Source organism: Lycorma delicatula, chromosome 13 (assembly GCF_047948215.1).
Source record: "Lycorma delicatula isolate Av1 chromosome 13, ASM4794821v1, whole genome shotgun sequence".
Classification (NCBI taxonomy): Eukaryota; Metazoa; Arthropoda; class Insecta; order Hemiptera; family Fulgoridae; genus Lycorma; species Lycorma delicatula.
This window is the reverse complement of record NC_134467.1, coordinates 54,810,123-54,832,606: the sequence shown is the minus strand read 5'-3', so window position 1 is coordinate 54,832,606 and position 22,484 is coordinate 54,810,123. Positions and strand designations below refer to the sequence as shown.

At 37.0% G+C, this 22,484-nt stretch overlaps 1 protein-coding gene across 1 annotated transcript in view; it reads right to left on the bottom strand.

The window, feature by feature from the left end:
* The window catches only part of LOC142334075 (cationic amino acid transporter 3-like), a 149,450-nt gene extending 130,616 nt beyond the window's left edge, over positions 1–18,834 (bottom strand). The window contains exon 1 of the mRNA XM_075381750.1: positions 17,939–18,834. Coding sequence (XP_075237865.1) covers positions 17,939–17,968 — 30 coding nt within the window. The 5' untranslated portion in view covers positions 17,969–18,834. The remainder of the gene's footprint in view (positions 1–17,938) is intronic.
* Between the last annotated feature and the right edge of the window lie 3,650 nt (positions 18,835–22,484).

Sequence of the window (22,484 nt, the reverse complement as noted above, 5' to 3'; positions counted from 1 at the left end):
CATCATTTCCCCTAAGTAGGTGTAGGATTTACGGGTTTCGTTCGGTTTACAAAATCCGTGACCTCTAAAGGAAGGCTACTAAACCTATTTTATAATCATCTAAACGATACCAAAGCCTTTAAAGTCATCCGAATGAATTTCTGCGTCAATTGATAACTGTCGATCGAACATGAATTCATCACTAAATACCAAGAACAAAAAAAAACGATTGAAACGTTGATTAACGTTGATTAACCTTTCATGAAGAAAGGTTAAAGTCGTTCCTCTGGCCGAAAAGATTATGACAATTGTTTCTTTGTGAGAGGGGTATAATAAACGTAAAAAGTAAAATAACGAAAGAGGAGATTATAGAGCGTTATTAGATCGACCGAACTACAAAATCAAGCAAACCTACAAAAAAGAAAAACATTTTTTTTCACGGCGTGTGATTTCAGTACCTTTTCTTGTTTCCGTACCTAAAAATATGGCTTTCTGTAAAGCCATCTCCGTGAAATAATCGACGACAAGAACAAATATTTTTGAGGTTTGACAAATCGTACTTTTTCTGTCGGTATCGATAAGCTCGAATATCCCTAGAATAAGTGTATCGAGCTATCGGGTTAAATTACCTAACACCAAACGAGATAAGATAAACGTACACAAAATCAAGCATCAGAATAGATCAATCGAATCAGAAGCGGCTCTGATATTTCTACAAGGGATGTTCGAATTTCAGTCGGCAAAGGGTTAAATAATTTCCCCGGCTTAGCCCTTTACAGTTTTATATTTCAAATATCCCAGAGGGTTTTTAACAACATTAAACTGTTAACGTTCAAAACTTTAAAAAAACTAAGGAATTACAAAAAATTCAAACAAATTTTAAATTCTTAAGTCTGATACCGAGGAAAAAATTCTCGTGTCTTTAAATAGGCGCTATTGGATGTAAGTTTAGTTATCGAAGTAATTAATTATCTAAATAAGTCGGTCCGATTCGGTGCAATGTTATTTAACAAAGCTAAAAACAATTATACTTTACTAAAAAAAGAATATGAGTACCGACATGCCCCTCTTTCAGTGTAATCAACAATTAGTCTCTTTTTTTCTAACACACACACATATATATATATGTGTGTGTGTGTGTGTGTGTGTTAGAGAGAGAGAGAGAGCTAATATTTGTGTTAATTTTCAACGTTTTTGGTTGACGTATTTTTGTGTTATAAGGCAACAACTATTTAGAAATCCCTCCACTCTAAATCCGATGGACTTAAAACTTCGGAATTTTAAATACCATAAGTACTTTCATCGTCAGCTCAATTTTCTACGAGCACTATAAACAAAAAGTCAAAAATTGAACGCTGTTAAAACTACCGGTCTCCCTATTTCAATTTTGTCCAAAATTGGGTGTTATCAGTGGCATATATAAAACTTTTTTGAGCAATTTTTGATGAATTTATGTCGAGCCGGTCCAGAAACAGTAATCAAAATACAGTCAACACATTTACGTAGCCACGTATACATACATACACATTCCGGAAATTTCTATTAACAGATTTATTATTTGGAGTAAGGGGAGTATTGAAAGGTTGAAATTTGCAAAAATCCCGATACCAAATTTTGCTGGTTCGCTATACTTGCCCTTTTTAGTAGAGTTACAAACGGAAAAATAAAGAATCAAATGCAATCGTACTACAGCAAACAAAAGTAGGCGTTATAAATTATTAACGATTTAAAACTCCTTAAGAGAGTCACGGAAATACGGATAGGAAGAAAGGATCCGGTAGAGCGAACACAGATACCATTTCACTTTCTAAGTAACCGCTCGCTCACATTTTTTTAAACGAAATACAAGTAATCTACACTCGACGTAAAACAAAATTTAATAATAGTAATAAAAATACATGAAAACGACAGGAAAGAAAGAAACCCATTTATAAAATGTCACAATAAACTTGTTTTAAATATTTTTACAAATTACCCGAACAAAAAATTCCGAAATTGTTTTTTTCGATAGATTTTTTTCTTTTAAAGGAAGGTAACTCAAAAGTTAGAAAATAACAGTTTTAAAGATACGATTTCCATTTTTAAACATTTAAATTGAAATATATGAATATTATATCGCCTCTAAATTTTCAGCGCAAACATTATAAATAGGGTGGAGTTAAAATTCAGACATTTTTTTTGACCAGATTCTTTTTTTCACCTAGTAGAAGATGGTCGCTTGAAGATCGGAGGTTAAAAATTAATCCGAATAAAACTATAAACATTAGTTTACCTATACCGTTATTATTTTTAAATAACACAGCTTCATTCCTCGACAATTTTGTCAAAGAACAAAAGGATCGGGCCGTGACAGTGATCACGACATCGGAGGTCGGGTAGCTCGTGAAACGAAGGAAGAAAGGAATGAATCCTCTTAATATTTTAATACTTATCACGTTATCAACAACACAACTGAATAACTTATCCGTCCCAAAATGTTTTAAAGTTTATTTATTGATTGTTTTACCACCCCGTGCTACGCTCTCGTTCGTAATAAAATAATAATCTGTCGTAAATTACCGTTAAATTTATTTTAATGTACTGCCATTTTATTTAATTTCATCATAACTACCCCCAAAAATCATGTTAATTTTAAAATTATTATACGAAATATTAATCACAAAATCTTCTACCTGCCTCGTGATATGCGATTCAAGTTTACCGTCGTTTCATCGATATATTGCGCAATAGTATTGAATAAACAATTTAAGACTAACGATAAGAGAGGTAGCAGTCAGCCTAACCCCCCGACCGCAATAGAAACTACTTACTGGCGCTACATTAAAACAAAATTTTCTTTTATTGTAAATTACTTTTCGATAAGTTCGGCTACTTTTGTAAATGAACGCTTTAAAGAAAATTTACAAAACGATACGAGGGAAGGCTGAAATGTATTGCACACTGAAACGCAACGGGGGAATAAAATTCGCACAAACAATAGGTCTGGTGCTACCGTCTTGTAGTTTCATTCTCTTAAAAGAATTTTGTGCAAAGTATGGAATCCGGCACTAGGGTTCGCCACAGTCAAGCGAATTCGAAACCTAACTTCTGCAAAAAAATTCTCTCGTCAATTTTCTCGTGACAGACTACCTGGAAGGCGGGTAAACTGTAAATTCTGTGCTGCGCATAGAGACGTTAAAATACCTTAGGAGATGTGTGTAACGTTTGACGATCCATGGAACTGATAATTCTGCAACTCGATAACACTCGGCCGCACAAGTTGCATGCAACCGCCGAATCTCATACCGAGTTGAAATTTGGACCTATTCCATACCCTTCGTATTCACCGGAGGATTTTGTGGCCTGCGAGTTTAGATTGTTTCGGCAATTAAGAGGTTTTCCTTCTTAATTTTTATTTTTTTTTACTTTAAGGGTATTCATTTCACCGAGGATGATGAAATAAAGAAAGCAGTGATGTCAAGAATCAAGGGAAGACCGCAGCACTCTTCATTGACGGAATGAGAAAATCGGTTCAACATTGGAAGAAATGTGCAGTTGTAAATGACGATTACGTGGAAAAATAAATGTTAGTTCTTGCGGGAAATAAAATGAACTTTCATGCAGTATTTGTTTCGGTCGAATATCTCTTTTCATTTGCGTGTTATAACCGACTGCAGTTTACACTTCAGCCGGTTGTTCTACGTTTGGAATGTACTTCTGAAAGAATGTGAAACACGGAGACTGAAGGAAAGAAAGAAATGCTACAGGTATTTGAAATGTTGGTACGGAAAAGATCGAAGAAAATTAAACGGATATAAGAAATAAAAAAAAGGAAGTAACGAAAGAAGAACGATTCATAATAGGAAAGCTCACCGGCTAAGAAATATCACGAGAGCAGACGGATTGATTAGAACAGCGCTAAAAGCATCAATAGAAGGTACGGAAAAGATAAAAAATATCTGTGGTTCATGCGAAATTAGCCCCACATGCTCTCTCTGATGTTTACTATATAAACGATCCGTAAGATGAGCACATGAACACAGTGAAGGTATCACCTGTAACGCTGAATTCAATATCGGTTCAATGTAATCGGCTCATCGTAGAAATAAACGAGAAACCAAATCTCGCTACTTGCCTTTCCGTAAATAATCCTGTCACGGGATATTTTTAATACGATCCGAAGTTATTTGTAATACGAAGGCTCTGTCACTAACATTCATAAAAATATTTTGGATTTTAAATATTCTCTGCGCTGTTTTTTCTTCTTTTTTCTTTTTTTTTGTACGGAGCTTAATCTTTCTATAGGATTTATTTTCTTGTTTATAACGCTTTTTATCCGATGCGATTTATTCTTTTTCGAGTTATGAGCGACTGTGCATTGCATTTTAGCCACCTTTCTCGTACAAGTGATTAATCGATAAAACCACTTAATACAAAAAAAAAATTAATCTGTAGAAACATAAAACTCGTGTATTTTTATGAAAACCCACGAGCTATGTTTTTTCAAGAAATTTAATAAATTCGTTAATTTTTAAATAATTTTTTTATTTATTACCAGTTTCGTAGAAAAATAACAAAATAATAAAATTACGGAATAATTACAAAAAAACAGTGAATAAATATAAACATCCGATAATGTACTTTATAAACGAAGAACGTTATCTTCTTTTTTTGCAATATTTGCAAAGTCGTGAGCACAGGTGAAGCAGTTAAATTATTGTGGGAAAGCAAGACATACACAGGACAATTCTAAACGATGGGCTTAATTTTTAACTCTATTTCCTAAAGTACACATTTTATCTGACTGATCTACGTGGAGTTGAGAGAGTAGATTCAAAAGTTTTGAATAACACCCCTAGGGCGCATGCAGTTGCGTAAACGACCGCTAGAGTGCTTGCACCGCCATTACGTGTCGGTTTTGAGTAAGATGGCTAGATGAGTAAGAACACAAGATTTTCTGTGTTCTTGAGTAAGCAAATCTCAATCGGTAACTGCAGTTCAGCGTGCGTTTCGTCTCCTACTTAATACTGATTCTCCAACAAGGAAGAGCGTACGTCGTTGGTTTTACCTGTTTAAACAAACAGGAAGTCTCTGTAAAAGCAAGAGCACAAGCCGACCGAGTGTAGCAGAGGAAAACGTGAGACGAATCGAAGAAAGTTTTGTATGAAGCCGAAGAAAGTCAACCCGTAGAGCGAGGAGAGAACTTGGAATACCTCAACCGGCTGTCTGGGTGTTTTGAGGCGTCGTTTACTTTTTAAGCCGTACCGCCTGTCGAATAATTAATTTGCCGCCTTGGTTTAATACCTCGGTCGGGTTTAAACTATTCTAAATATTATTTTATTCGTCGGTTCGTTGAAATAAATGAAAGTCTTTGTTTTGATCGTATCTCAAAATATTTTTATTATAATATTCAAACTTACCCTTCTTATATTTAACGTTGTTGTAAATTAATTATTCACGACTGTTAAATACACGTTCAGTATCTGACGGTCGATGCTAGACCGACTATTCTAGTGGGAATTTATAACGAGTAAAAAAAACGAGAGATTTAAAGAGTAACAAAAAAGTAAGAGATTGTAAAAGGAGTAAGAAAAAAGCGAAAACCCTAATTTAAAAATCGCGTAACTCAATTAAATAACCTCATTTAAATAACGCTGAGTCTTAACACCGCCTACAACTTTTACAGGCTCTTTGCGGAGGTTACAAACCAAAGCGTGTTGAATTTTGTGTTCAAATGCTTGAAAACACGGAGAATGACACTTTTCTTCCATCTCGTAAATACTAGTTTTAAAAGTAACCGTAAGTTTTTTCGAAAAAATACAAACGGTATTCGACTTTTTGTCGGCTAAATATAAATTTTGGAAAAAGGATGATTTCACAGATAAGAGAATTCAGTATTATATAAAATTAAAAAACAACTATAGGCTACCTACAATAAAAATTAATATAATATTTAATTGAAACACGTAAATCTGTGGAAAACGAAAAAAATTGTATACATAATTTTACGGTGACTCCCTTTTCCTTAAACGCATTCTAGGGAAATTTTCTACTTTAACGATTAGGATATAAAACTGAAACCCCATTTACACTAGAAGAATAAAAACCCACGCTGAGTTTTAAAAAATACTTTCTACTACATAGGAATGCTTTCGGTACAGACTTCAGATCGTTAAATTTAAAGAAACGCTTAGAAAGTTTGGTTGCTATTTGTTTTTAATTTTAACTGCCCTCGACTGAAAACACTCGTGGTTTTACGAATAAAGATCTTTGTTAAAATGATAAAGTTCACACTGACCTTTATATAGAACAGATATATACGTCGTAAAATAGTACGACATTTAAAACAAAATGACAGATAAACGTTTCACGTATTTGTGTACAACACGTAAAACTTAGAGCGGCCGTGAAACATCAAGGATTTTTTTGTATCTATTTTACGCGATTTGTCGTCTCGAGGTAATGTTCGGCGCGGCCTTCGTTTCTGACCTCGAAAATCTACAAGGTAGAACAACGACCGACTCCATCTGCTTGTCTAACCGGTGATAACGAGTGTCAAGCATCGTGAATACAAACTAGATGCGTTCGCGTTTTACGGCTACCACCGCACTACCAGAAACCAAATGCGTCATCCTTAAGCGTGCCTCTCGTTAAATTTTATACAGTTTATAGCCTGTAGCCTATATTATTAGGAGGAAAAAAAACGATCTGTATTATTTACCTTCTTTTTTTTTCATTTCTTCCGGTAATCGTTTCACACGCTCGTCGATTTTTTAAACACATTTTTGCAGGACTAATCGAATAACAGTGCCGAGTATTCCTTTTTAAGCGTTACCGAAAGTAAAATATACCCGAGAACAAGATCGCATTAAATGTTTCTTACGACGATTATTAAATGAGAAAAATAGCTCTTAGACATTTATTAGTAGTAAATCGACAAACACATTCCGCCAAACAGAAGAGAGAAGGTGGAGGGGAGGGTCGATTATTTTTTTAAATTTTCGTGAAAAAGTAATCTCAATAACCTATACTTTTTGAAGAGGTAGGTGATACCATCGAAAAAAAATTTAAGACGTAATTTCAAATCGGGGTCAAATAAAATAAGATAACTAATAAAATAGGATCGTTCTAACAAGTAAACTTCTGATTATCCAGAATAATAGTAGGAACAGAGTCATCCGATATTACAAAATAACGGATAATACGCAATTCTTGTAAGAATCCGTGCGGCTCAAATTCTAATATAGCCGTATTTAAACGATTATAATATAATGTAAAATTACAAGCGTGAATTTCTATGTCCATTATGTTCTGCGTATACAAATTGAAAACTTTTTAAAAAATCGCCCGAAGTACGCTTTTATTCGGGGTTACACTTGTAAAAAACCTTTACCTGAATCCGAGCTACCTTCCTGTTTTTATATTACAAACAAAACGTAATTTATTCTTAGATGAAAAATAAAAAAACATTTTTATCGTAAAGTTCTAAACATCGGTTCTAAATATTTGTTTTAAACATCGGTATTCTGCCGATCTCCGTGGTGGAGCAGTAGTGTTTCGGCCTTTCATCCGGAGTTCCCGGGTTCGAATCCCGGTCAGGCTTGGTATTTTTCATAAGCTACAAAATTTCACTCGCATTTCATAAGCTTTAAGCTTTACGTAGTGAAATCATCGAGAAAAAGTTACGTTCTTCTATTAAAATTTACTTACATTAATAAATTATATGCGAAACGAAAGAGCAACTAAAACGGTATTTTCTATAAGCGTTCAATGCGAGCAACATTCGTTACGCGACACACATCCAGCCGATAGGCGAGTTAATTCTACACCTTTATCAGCAATATGGTTTATCGGAAGATAATTCAAAATCAAAATCGTCGTTGTCTTCTTCAAAACTGCCTTGATTCTTCATCGCCGCTTTCGAAACATACGTTCACAGTCGGCTCAGGAACCGGAATAATTTCACAATGTACAGGCCTGATTGCAGATCGCATTGAAAGATATTTTATAAATTCCAGACACTCGTTAAACAAAAGTAACAATCGACTCGATTACTTTTGAACCAAAGGCGATTACACGCCTTTGGTTCACGCCAAATCATAGGTACACCAAACGGCAAAGCTTTCCGTATACCTTTCAGCCATCCTCTTAAATGGCTCCTTCTTAATGGGCTCCTCATATAGTACGCATTAATTGTCTAATCTTGATCACCGATTTTACACTGAAAGTACAAACGATATAGCTTTTTTAATTTAAGGTGTAATGTTTTTTCTATTTGATTTTACGGTAAAATCACCGCATACATAAAAGGCATCCGCATTGTTTACACAATTTCGAGGCGTTATGGCACTGCACTGTTAACAAAAACTTAAGACAGCAATAAGACTGAACAAAATTCATTCCTAAATCCAGCGCTTAATATAAACAACACAGCTGTGTTTTCAGCTACATGTTTTGACCTGCACAGACGTGATTAATCTTGTCCAAGAAGGTTCACTCTTCGGTATTAGATATTATGTCGTAACATGTGACTACGATACGAATTAATTCTTTGTCTAGTATTGTTTTTTTACGGCTTACAAATTACGTTAACAAATTTAAACAAAATAATGAGCTAACAAAATACAATATAGGATCTTAAAATGCTAACTATACGTTGAGAAATGAAAAAAACCTTTAATTAAAATGTAAACATTTTTCAGAAACGGTGGGTCGTTTTCAGTATCAAAAAAAGATTAAAACCACGTATCGCATGTTAGGAAACAAAAATTATGATCGTCGTCATCGTCTTATTAAATAACTTAGTAGTTTGTTTAGTTACTTATTCGTAACTTAATTATTTCAATTATAAATAAATAACTATTATTTAGTTACAATTTTTATTTTAGTTATTTAATCGTGCGGGATTATATTCGGGCTTGGGTCCGACTAACTTGTACGTTAGAGAATCTATCCTATACCAGCTGATGCGATCGGCGGCCAAGCGTCTAATAAGGTACGTTATATCTCTCATCTGGAAAGAGTGGTCCGCTGATATCGTTAAATAAAGACTCGAGGAGGATAGCTCGCAGAAAATTGATCAGAGATGACATAACAATAAATTTATCGGGAAATTCAAGTTATGACAGTGTGGTTGTGGAATCCCAATCTAGCTCCTGTTCGTGACGAAAAATACCTATGCCGAGAAAGACAAACGGAAGTCAGAATCCTATCGGTGGAGGGGATAATTATAAGTTATCAAATAGGTTACCGTTATCAAATAGGTCTAACATCGTAACATTCGTGTCTTCCACGTTAGAGGACACGAATTCGTTAGAGGACGTTGACGAGCTTTATTCTAAATTTTCACCTGGACCTAATCTCAGGATTTCAACTAACAAACCGGCCTACGAACCTAATGAAGATCCCCGATTTACTCGACTATTATCATCGGGTATATCATCTATACACACCGATATAAAACGACCGTGACTCGACGTCGAATCACTCGCCCGTTTTACTTACGTTAAGTTTGACGGTGTTGAGAAAGAAAAATAAGCCTATTCTTCATACCAAAAGAACAATTGGAACTTTTATCAAGACTGGATCGAGGAGAAACCGACTCACCCATTCCCAGTTGATACCGAGGGGATATCGACTACGCAACTCTCATGCAGAAAGGTGCATGGCAATCTACAGCTGACGAAGTATAGTCGAGAAGAGAAAGTAGTTATCCGCGAGAGGTAATAAATATAACCGGCTCAAAAAGACAGATAGATCTGATTGGTTCAGAAGACCGGAAAACAGGACACTCCTTAATGGGGTTGCGCAGAGGCTGAGGAGGTTATTGAAAACTATCAGAGACGAAAAATTCAAGGACTATATTGTAACATGTTTTAACTTGAATAGGGACGGATGCACTCTACTATAGAACCCCACAAGGGCTTCGGCTACTCGTACCGATTCTACCTATATTACAGGAGCATAATGGATCACGGGTAAGGAAGGAATGACAATGAGTAAGCTGATCCTATCCGCTTCATACTTTGGCGAAACATTTCAACCGCATGATGAAGAGGCTCCTGATGACAGAGAAGGATTTCTTAGAGAGCTCAATACCAGTCGGCCTTCCGATTGACCCGATCTCGACAAGGGAATCGCTGCGGTTAATCAACCTGGAAGGTGACTGAAGAAGACCTTGTAAGTTTTCCTTTAGTAACAAAAAAAATGCTGGTTATGCTCGGTCCTATAAATTAAAATTAGAACTTTCTCGATCCTTATACCTCATCTTACGAAATTATCTTAACCGCACAATACGGTGTTTTAACCCCACAATCAGAGCGTAAACGGTACCTTGGATTGCATCTAAATCGGCGTTTTACCGGGAGACAGATATATAGGGTATCGAATGGGCTATTGAGAAGAAACTCACACCTCACAGTGTTATTAAAATTTTGATATACAAAGTTGTCCTGTCCTACGACCGATCTAGACTCGGTGTGGAGTTGTGGGTAACGACAACTAAAAGTAACGTCGACGACATACAACGTTCCCAAAACAAGGTGATGATTCCTTCTTTACCTTTTGCAGAGACGCCAGGTTCACACGGAACAATGAAATTCACGAATACCTAGAGCTTCAGTCCCTCCGTGAGGTTGTGAAACAGTACAGTATTAAAAACCAACGGCATTTAGAAAATCACGTCAGCCTCCTGGCAATCGATCTGCTTGATAACAGCGAGGACGTCCGAAATTGAAACGTTTACACCTGCTAGACTTGGGGAATAGCGGTGACAGATTGCAATTATTATCGCCGATACTATTATTATTTAGTTCTTTACTCTTTTGTTAATTGTTATTTGTTACATCGCTCTTGTTATTACATTTTTACGTGGCTATCGTCTCGCTAACGACATTTGTTGATCTTATTCATGTACGTGTTATTCTTAATTATTTGATTTGTTAATTTTCAATGATTTTTTTGTGAACCAAATGAATGCGGATATATTCCTGTCCTTAAGAACTTTGCTTATTGATAACTTTAGATATTTTTTGTTTATCCTTAGGTATCGATTGAATTATTATAGATTTCATCGAGAACCCCGTATCAGGTGATTATAATTATTATACGATTTAGTTCTTAATTTTATCGTATTTATATTTAAAAGTTTTTTGAACATAAGGGATAACATCAGGAAATTTTTGCAATCCTTTGCCGCCGTTTTTATAATTTCTATTTTTTTAATGTTATTCAAAAACTCATCTAAAAAGTAATATTGTTTCTGTAAAAGAGAAACTTTTGATTGTATTTTAAATCGATCGGCAGGGAATTCTTTTAAACAGGTCTGTAGCTGATTAAAACAAAATCACTGAAGCGTAATAAGGTCCTTTCTTACGAGCTGAATTAACGGTTTGACTTGCATAAATAAGTTTCTGTCTGGTGGTTTGATGGAGATGGATATTCTTATATCGATCACTTTTTTAGCAAAAATTGCATACGCAATAATTAAACGCATGGAAAAATTGAAACTTTTAATTTACTAAATATAGGTCGGCACGATTCATACTTTTGGGTGCCGAACAATGTCCATTTCTGTATCGTGAAAGCTGGTTGTAATTTTTTGAAGAAGCCCTAAAAGCAATATAATAATGATAGGCAACTTAGCGATTTATTTAGACGATATCTCACTTAAACTATTGTACAATCGGACATTTTCAGCCGAGTAAAGCCCTTAAAGGTCAGATGAATCAATCGAGAACTCTTACTTAGTAGAGAACTATTACGTCATTGCTTTCTCCTTTACGATAAAAATGTGGAGGTAAACAACTTATATACTTATTGCAAATAAAACTGATATTTACCGAGCCATGTGCATTTTATAGAAGGAATAGCGGCAATACCCGTTCTTAACCGGTAGGTGGTCGCGTACCAATCGTAGAAAATAAATAAATATATATATATATATATATATATATAAACAGAAAAATTATTTTTACGACTAATATGACCAAAATCCAAATCAATTTTTTTTCACTAGTTTCTTTTTTCTAAGATTAAACCTGACAGAGTATTTTTTTTTTAAATTGTTTCGATGAAAAAAAAATTGTTTTTTGTTCTACCAGTTGTGTTTTTCAACCTGATTGATAGTTTTGTGCCTGTTTTTACTTCCTTCACTATTTGAATTGAAAATAATTTCTAATAATAGTAAATGAAAATGGAAAGAAAATTGGTAGACCCCCATAATTTTTCTCATCCCTGTCTCAGCTGTTTATAGACCGATTTGAATAAATGAGGTGTGTCATTTTGTTCACAATAAAAGGAAATAAATTTTCTAGGTAAAAGTTTCAAAATAATTTTTTTTTGTAGATGTAACGGAGTAGGCTACATGTACGCAAAATTTATTAAAATATTTCAGTAACTTTTTAAGATAAAATTTCTATTAAAAAAACACAAAACGACGGACAGAGCGAAAATGAAGCGGGGTTTATTCGCATGAACTGTTTTGTTAACTTTGAGGGTGACGCTGTATGAATTTATCGTAAACGTTTAGAAAGTATAGATGCCGCGCAAGGTACGGATGGATCGCTGAACCGACGGGAGGGCAATAAGATCTTCATAAGTAGATATAACAAATCGACCGGCTTCTTGCTGCCTCCGACATCATGCAGCGGTACACAATTCCCTTAACTGTACTGTTAGCGATGCCAATACTACTTCATAACACAGATAATCATCAACAGAACCTGCTGCCCGAAATTTTTCGATAAGAGTCTGAACAGCATTGCATTGAATATCAGGAATATTTGGAATTTTTCAGAAAACTTGCGCTTCATACACACGCGCACGCATTATATATATTTATAAAAACGCGTTGTAAAAGTGATGAAAAGAGGGTTTATTAAACAGCCCGTTCGGAAACTCGCTGTGCAGTATGCTTTAGAAACGTATGGTGCATTATGTTCTTTCGGCGGTAGGTTGGTTGGTTGGTTGTCCTTGAGTTAGTCGGGTTGCTCAGTAATAAACCAAGAAGTCAGTTGTTGAGTTCCGATTGAACGCGTTTCGTTTCGTTTATCGAAATCAATATTTGCGAGAAACGTACGGTTCTTTAGGTAAAGGAACGCATTATTCTCGTTGAACACGTCTTTCGTGAAGGTGACAAGTATACTGATTTAGTGAAACGCAAGTTTTATGAAAAATTTCCAAATATTCCTGATCAACACAACGCTGTTCAGACTCTTAACGAAAAATTTCGGGCAGCACGTTCTATTGAAGACGCTGATCGAAGTGGAAGACTTCCTAGACTAAATTAACAGAAGCTGCTTGATATTTCAAATATTATGGCTGAAAGTTCATCAAAGTCGATCCATAAGTTAGCACAGCGCAGCAAGATATCGAACTTATATAAGTCTAAGCTACTGCTACCGCACATAAAGCTGCAAGAAAAGAACTTAAACGTTTCCCCTACAAAGTAATGTGCGTTCAAGAACTTAGCCTACAGACCCTTTCAAAAGAATAAATTATTATCGACGATTTAAACGTTTTATCGATAAAAATTCTGCAGGTTTCCTCGATATTAAGTTGTTTACATATGAAGCGTAGTTTCATTCGGGAGGGTTTAATAATTCTCAGAATACACGACTGATATCGACAACTAACCCCCGTGAATTACACGAACAAACTTTACACGAAGCGAAAATTGGAGTCTGGGTCGGTGTGAGTAGAAGACGCATTGGGTCCAATCTTTTTTTGAAAATATAGTAATACCGATCGTTAATGTACCGTTTTAACAAACTTCATTAGTCGGTTAACAGAAGTGGAAATCAATCTCGATCGGTTCCACAGCGCACACAACAGGTTAATGACTTTTACGAAATTTCTTCGGTGAACGAAGAATAATTTCGAGGGGTTTGCGGCCCAAACGATCGCCCGATCTGACCCCCAGATTACTTTCTGTGGGGGGGGGCGATAAACCAAGCAGTTTATAGTAAGTGACCTTGCATGATCGACGAACTTCCAGAATGTGAAGCAGAAGTCGGCGTTAGGGCGGGTGAGACGCCATTCCCTGGCGTACGGGCTGTGGAACCCGTAGATTTACACCGAGTGGTTTCTCGAAAGGCACCGGGAATTGACAACCTTGATTCGGACATATTCTATCATCTGCTGCCTGTCATAAGAGAGCCGTTTGGCAAGCTGTTTTCGGGGTGCCTTAGCTGGGTTGCTTTCCGACTCGTTGGAAGATGGCTTTGGTGAGGGTCCTCTTAAAATCAGGAAAGGATCCGAGTGAGGTCAGCAGTTATCGACCCGTCAGCCTCTTGCCGGTAATCCGCAAGTCGTCTGAGAGGCTGGTTGTGCAACGGCTATGGGAAAACATCGATACGAATGATTTTCTAAATCAAGGCCAATACGGCTTCATGAAAGCGGTTGGCACCGAGAATGCATCTTAAATGCTCTTGCCGAGAGATGAATAGCGCCGGCTGGAATAATATGTTTTGACAATTTCTATCGACATAGAGGCAGCGTTTACTTCCTTGTGTTGGAGTTCTGTTCTCTATGAGTTGGAACGCCGCAATGTTCCCGTAGCCCTGCAGTCCGTGATACGTGACTATTTGTCTAACCGTATGGCTCTGTTTAAGAATGCGAACCTAGTTGTAGAAAAATCAGTCACCAGGGGAAACCCGCAGGATTCCGTTCTCGGTCCCTTGTTGTGGAACGTGGTATTCGACGGATTTCTGGATTGACATTCCCAGAAGGGGTCACGGCCCAGGCTTTTGCTGATGACTGTCTCCCGTTAGTTCGCTGTAATTCATGACCACAACTACAACACCGGGCGCAAGCGGCTTTGTCAACCGCAGAGGGCTAGATGGACATGCAAAATGTATTTTGCCCAAGACGAAGAGTATGCTTCCCAAGGATGCAGACAAATTATCGTACAGTCGTAACCCCCATATTAAGTATAAAGGCTGTGTAATCAGCCGAGTTAGAGTTCATATAGGAGGATATCGGCCGCTAAACCGTTATGAGGAACAGTAGCCGTTTGCGGTACGGACATTCAATCTTATGCTTTAGGGTGGTGGTGGGAGAAATGCCAGACAAACCGATGACTGACGAACTTAAAACTAATAACGGCATACGTACGAGATATTCCAGTACATCAGCCAGTTAAAGTGTCTGAAAACAAACTGAAACGTGTGAAATGTTGTACTGATGTCGAAGAAGGTATTTTCCTTTTTGAACTATTCCGGTTATTGTAATATCCGTTTCTATAAAATAATGAAATAAAAATACAGTTTCGTCATTACACTTCCATAATTCCAGTGCACAGTAACTTTCCTATCGCTCTGTATAACTTATTAAACTATTTAATACAATTTTTAATTACGAATAATGTATAAACATATGAAGATGTCAGTAAAAATTAAACGACTCATTCGATAAAAAAAAAAAAGACTATTAAAATAATTTTTTGTACGCCGGAGACTTTCAAAACATTTTTAAACGTAAAATATAACAGATAAAGATCTTTTTTTTGCTAAAATTAAAATTATTTTTATTTATTTATTTTGAAAAAGCGGGCAACACCTACGGTCCGATGAAAATCGGTAGCGTATGAAATGCCGTACCTGACAGGGACCTCCGCACGAAATATCGAGATGCTACCTACTCAGCCACTACTCAATATATTTGCCATCAAGCGTACAGGGTAAAAGGCCAAACTGCACGGTCGTAAAGTAATATTTTATAAATTAATTTATTTTCAGTTAACTTTATTAATCCCACCGGACAGGCCTAGCGGTAAAATCGTAGTCGCAAATCGGCTGTGTTTAACAGCCGATTTTTAAAGTCGAAGGTTCTAAGGTTCAAATCCTAGTAAAGATAAATTACCGTTAAACGGATTTGAATACTAAACAGTAGATGCCGGTGTACTTCGGTTGTCGGGGTTCGATTAACCATAAGTCTCAAGAACGTCGGTCGGAATGTAGTCGTGTAATACACGAATCGGGTCGGTTATTGTTCACAAGTCGAACAGATTGTAACGTACGCATTAGGAATAGAAAAAAAGAGGAAAAAAGTGTAATCAGCCGTTATTTAGCGCCTAAAATATGAAAAAAAAATCAAGCTCATTCAAATTAATTAATTAAATAACGGTGGAGATGAAATCCGGCAGAAAATATGTCATCATTTTCTGCAGTAAGTCGATTGTTTCACGACCGATTTTCGAAAACACGTCGTTTTGTTAATCGTCTGATAAAACGTATTTTGCTAAAGCAAGTGATTACCAAGATGTAAAAGATTTAAAAAATTGGCGCGGCCGTCATTTTGAAATTTGTAACGCGATTCGTCATAATTTTTTATTCTGGAGTCAGACCGTCATTTGTACCGAACATTTTAATAATTCCTCGATCCGATCTCTAGGTATAAACTAAAAAACAAACAAATAAACGGCAAACAGAAGGAAAATTAAGGGAATTCGCATTTTTTTCAGAGAACACTTTTTGTTCGTTTTGAGAAATACGAGTAGAATCCAAAAATAAACGGCCGTGTAGTCTTTTTTATTTTACCTGTAAATATTACAGGCGGAATGTTCCAACCCGTACCGGAATACATTTAAATCGCGGTTAAGATTAACGCTAACCAAAAATTCCATTAAAAACAGTACGATTGTAACGGGTGATAAAACTAACAGGTACAAGAATGAAGGTAACGCGTGTTTATATAAATTTGTTTTTTCTTTGAATAATTTTTGTAGCGATAGAATATCAGCGTTTCCGAAAAAAAACGCCATTTAATTCGTACAATCGAGATTCAGTTTGCTCACGGTTTTTTTTTAGTCTGCACGCGGACGGAAAAACACTTTTGAAAAAGAACATTCGAATATCGCAATATTACTATTTTTGTTAATCAAAAGGGATTACAAACGCGGTCCCGAAACTCTTCAGAAAGTTAACATTTTTACTCCTTGTTAAATACAAGTATATAATCACCATTCAATAAACGATAATTCAATGTTTTCTATTACGAATTTTATTATTTCATTTTTTTTCTACTGCGTCTTCGGATCCAGAAACCTAAAATTATTTGAAAACGTTAAGTTTTTATTCGTACGCTCATATAACAAAAGTTTTAAAACGAAATAGATCGATAATTCGATCTTTCCTCGAATATCGGAAAAGATTATGAAAGTTAACACCCTTACCGGACAAGGTCCCTTTTACGAAGCGTCAAACGAGACAACAGTAGGGAGAATAAATGAGCCGGCGTCATTCTTATATAAGCCAGAAATAATCTTTTAAAGGGGGAGGTAATTTTTTAAATCGTATTAAGACCAGGACAAACTCTTTTCTTTTTATATTTCACGAGGTGAGCGTCCCTACATTTCTTCAGGTATCAGATGTAATTTATCGCCCGAAATGAAACCCTAGGTCAAAATTTAAAAAACATTTCAGACCATCAAGCGACAAGAAGAACGCTTCCGTCAAATATTTCTAAAAGAACTCATCGACACACAGAGAAATGAACGATTTACCGACAAAGGAACGGCGGAACGAGACGAACATACCGTCAAACACGTTTCTTTGCGCTCTAGAAAGATCAGGGTATTTCGGCGCATTACCGATTTCGTACAAACCGAATTCGAATCGCCCGGGTACGTTCGGTGACCCGTTCCCAGAATCGTATGACGGATAACAAATCGCACTACACGTACGTAGTTTAGCGAAGCTCCTCCGAGGGATTTTTAACGATTACGATCTTTTATATAATATAAACGTTTTTTTACGTTAATTTAATTAACAAAAAGACGTCGGTTCTTTAAAAAAAAATTACAGGTGCGATTCAAACCCGTAAATGTTACGATTTCGGTAAGGACATCTCAGTTTAATTTTTAAATTCGCTAATAAATGTTCGTACGTGTATGAACGGAAATGCGGCTTGTAATACGGGGAGGTGTAAAAAACACCTGCTTGCATTAAACTATTATTTAAATAAATATATAATAACTCACCTTGAGAACGACTGTATTGCAGAAAACCATGACGCTTCAGTAACGTTTATTTAAAAATTACCCGCAAAGTAACGATACAATACCGAATAAACTTAAAAGACCTTCCGTACACTGCTACTGAATAAAAAACTACACGTTGTTTATAAAACTTAACACGAACAATTGAATAATTACCGTGCGATCATCCACTTACACATATACACATACACCACTCGCGCAATAATTTATAAATATTGTATACCTAGTCGTTTTTGTAAATTTATTTTTTGTTAAAAGATAAACAAATATTCTAGTTTGATACTATTTATTTTGATAATCATAAAAATCGATAATCGAGTTCATATGAAGTCTTTTTATAACGGAGCAGCTTTCGTATCGGTGCGTCTACAACAGTAATAGCGCGCTACATTCGCACCCGTTTTATAAATTGAAACGTCTCGATAAATTTATTTATAATCGTGTATAAGTCGGAACAGAATCGTTGATTCTAAGTCGTAAAATTCGATGACGATGATAATTTCAGTAAACGTAAAGGTTAGACAGTAATCACGTATGTAATTAGTGCAGGTTAGATGATATTATTATTCGATAAGATAACGAGTTTAAAATATTAAATTGTAATTTTTTTTACATCGTCGATAAAACATCAAAGAAACGGTCCGGTACGATAATAAATTAATTAAAATTTAAACCGTTAATCGGATTAAACGGCATAAAGATTATCCCGTGCACGCGCAACAAAAAAACGATTCGTCAACCGCTACGTAGGAGAAACTATCATTCGGCCAGAGTTGCACACAGACTGACGACTCGAGGTCGCGATTGTAGGTAGTTAAGAGTTAACACATCACACCACGTATACGCCGCGAGAGAATTCAAGTTGATAGAATCGAAGTGGCCGTGATGCGGTCGGAGTTGCGAATTGCCGACCGAATTATTCCCCACCACAATACCACCGACACTGTGCAAGCCTATACGTGATACCTTAATCTACCGGTCCTTATTAGCCTATTATTTATTATATTTTTATAGTGCCACCATCACCCTCCTGTCGCCTCCACGCTCTCGTCATCCGTCGCTTCTATTTCCAGCTCTTAAGATACGACTGTTTTAAAAGGCTACAGAAAAAAAAACCGAAACGTGTTACCTGTTTAATTAATGTCTCTCCGATAACTATAAGTGGTCTACACCCGATTACAGTTACTCTACTCCGTTTTTTAAAAACAGATACGTCTTAAATGCATCGCGAAACCGCAAAAATTTATCGTAAAAGTTATTCGGAAAATACGTTTCAAATTATTATTTGTTTTGTACGGATAACTGTCAGTTTAATTTAAATCTATACCGCTATCGTACCGTTCGTACCGCTATCGTGGTCCACAGGTTGAGTACCTCTGCTTTAAGGAGACTCTGTATTTCAGATATTAATTTTTTTTTAAATTTAAATCCGATTAAAGATCGAATTTAAGCGATGCAATTTCTCTGACTTTTTTTATACATTTCTTACGATACTTTATATCAAACTATTTTAATTTAAAAGTTATAATGCGGTATTCAACTTCAGAGTTATTTACAAGTTGTAGAAATTTTCTCCCGCAACTTGTGGAAAACGTTTCGTCAAAAGTTTTTCTAATCTCGATATAAATTTTTCAGAAAATAAATGTATCTTTTTTAATAGAAATCATCAGAACGTAAAAAAATTACAGTATTTTTGGCGAGAACGCGTTATTGTTCACTCGATTCCGTGTGCAAATCGTCCGGCTGGTTGTGAAACCTCGGTTTTCAGAATTCTTCACGACGAAACGATGTCGAAAAACTCGTTTTGGGGTTCTGTGAAAGGCCAAAAGGTAGATTTAAAAAACACGGATTTATTTCGGTAGTCGTCGTTTTGAGTTCTGAACGCTTGTGTGTATATGTAAGTCGAGTTCTTGTTCGGTATAATTTAGACGCTAAATTTTAACATCGGATGCGTTCATTATTAAAAATTATAAGATCAAAGGTCACGCGTTTCATGCAATTTTTTCTTACGGTTGCCCGTAATCGTTCTGAACACCGTCAAAGGCCTGATGAATGAAAAATAAGTACATATAGCTTGTCCAAACCGAATCGGCACAAATCTGCTGTTCATCAGATCAACAAGATAACTGAATATCTTGCCGGCTAACGAGCACGGGTTTATAATAAATAATTCGATTAAAGGCAGTATGTATACGGTACAACTAATGTTTATTCCGATCGATAAACAAATTCACGTCTTATACTTATAGTTACTTATTTAATCCTGAGTTTATATATTATTAAATTAATAATTTATTTATTTATTAGATACTGAAATATTATTTATTATGAAATACTATGCAGACTAATCGGCCGTTATTAATTAATGTTTAGGCTAAAGTATATTTATTTATAGTTTTATAATTGTATATAATATCCAAGCCAAACCAGCGCAAGATTGATGTCTACTGTTTACGGTACGCTCTCCGCCCTTTGTTCTGGGAGTGGCGAACAATCGTACGCTAGCCTATACAATGAGTCATACGTAAGAAAAATTTCTCCGTTCGGGTTTCTGTAAATAAATAGCTGTGTTGTACTTAACAGGAGAGAGTGGGGGACCAAAAATCCAGAGCACCAGAAAACGGCGACGGTACTGGTGCGAAAACATGGGACCACTTACGCGGATCTCCTGAAGCAAGTAAAGGATATCTGTGGGAGAGGAACTGGCGCCTGAAATCCTTTCCGTCAGGAAAGGACAAGGAGAATAGGTAGAGGTCAGCATGAGAAAAGGGACGAAGGCAATAGAGAGACTAAGGGAAAAAGTAAAGACACGAGCGCCAGAAGCGGCCATTTTTGACAAAGGCCCGTCATCCAAACCGGCTGTAGTATATTTCAAAGATCTAGAGACGGAGGCCACAAAGGAAGATGTGCGCAGGGCCGTGGTTAAGGCACTAGGCGATGGAACAACGGTTAGAGTAACCTCAATCAGACCGGCCTAGCAGAATACAGGATAATTTGCGGATCTATCTCCCCAAACTGCTCTATGGAACGGTTTCAGGAATTTCTCGGAGATTTGGAGCAACTCCTTAGAGGGTCGAGGAAACCGGTCATCCTTGCCGGAGACTTTAACGCGGAGTACGTAAAGCTGGGGGGCATGAGGTCGACAGCTAGATGCTATGAGTTGGCCACGCTGTTGGGCTCAGCGGGACTAGCGGTCCTGAATACGCCAGAGGTCCCCACCTCTGGTGGACATCACGGCAGTGATAGAGATTGCAGTCGGGAAGATTAGGGATTGGAGAATAGTGGAGGACGAACTCGGCAGTGGTGTTTACTGCTTTATGGGATCTCCGGGTGAATACTAGGCAAGGTTGCAGACTGTATCCCACTGAGATTCAAATCGATCGAGCGGTGAATGAAATAGCAGCGGAAATGAATCAACAGCAAGACGGAGGTCCGATTGAACTATTTTAACAGCACTTATTGCAGCAAGCGAAAGAATGATGCCCCCAGGTAGACCGGCAAGGAGGAAGGTGTACTAGTGGAGCGATGATATCTCCTCCTTGAGAGCGGAAGCAATGACGGCTAGAAAGAGATATCAATAACTAAAAAGGAGAGACCCAGAACACGCAGAGGAACTGGCCGCAGTACATCACATAGCGAGAAGAAGGCAGATTGTACCCATTAAAAAAGCTAAGAGGGCATTGTGGCAAAAACTACTAGAGGAACTCGACGTAGATCCATAGGGAAGAGCCTACCAAATAGTGACGAAGAAGTTTGGCAGGCGCCTTCCCCATCTGACTATGAGTGCACTAAGACAGCTCTTCCCCTTGGAAGAATCAGATTGGGAAGAGATCACCTGTGAGCATCAACATCGATTCACACTGAAGGAGCTTCAATAGGCAGCCTCCAGGATCAATTGTAAGAGTCCAGGGCCGGACCTAGTCCCAGGAGTGCTCGTGAAGAGATTGGTGGACAAGCACCCGTGGACGGTCCTGAATGTATTCAATATAGTTTTAAATGAATGTAAATTTCCCAAACAATGGAAGGAGACTCGGCTGGTGCTCCTCCCCAAGCATGATGCTCAAAGCAGGGAAGTGACAGGGTATAGATCCCTTTGCCTACTAAACGTCATAGGCAAACTGCTCAAAAGATTAATACTGTAAAGAATACAGGTCGAGCTAAATGCCATGAGTGGTCTCTCCCCTCGACAATACGTATTTACTAAGAGAAGATCGTAGATCGGCAAATAGGGCACTGGAGAAGGCGAGAGGAACGTGGAGAACAAGGGAGATTCCGTTTGTGATCCTTCTTGATATTAAAAATGCTTTTAACAGCATACCATGGAGCATACCATGGTACTCGCTGAGAGCCAGGGGGCTCAGCGAGTACCTCATAGATACAATAAATGACTATATGCACGAAATGGGGATCCAAGCGGATACGGAAGAAGAATGTATCACGTTTGCGATGCACGGTAGCGTGCCACAGGGCTCTGTGCTTGGTCCACTGCTTTGTATACGATAGGCTGCTGAGATTACATTTTCCAGAA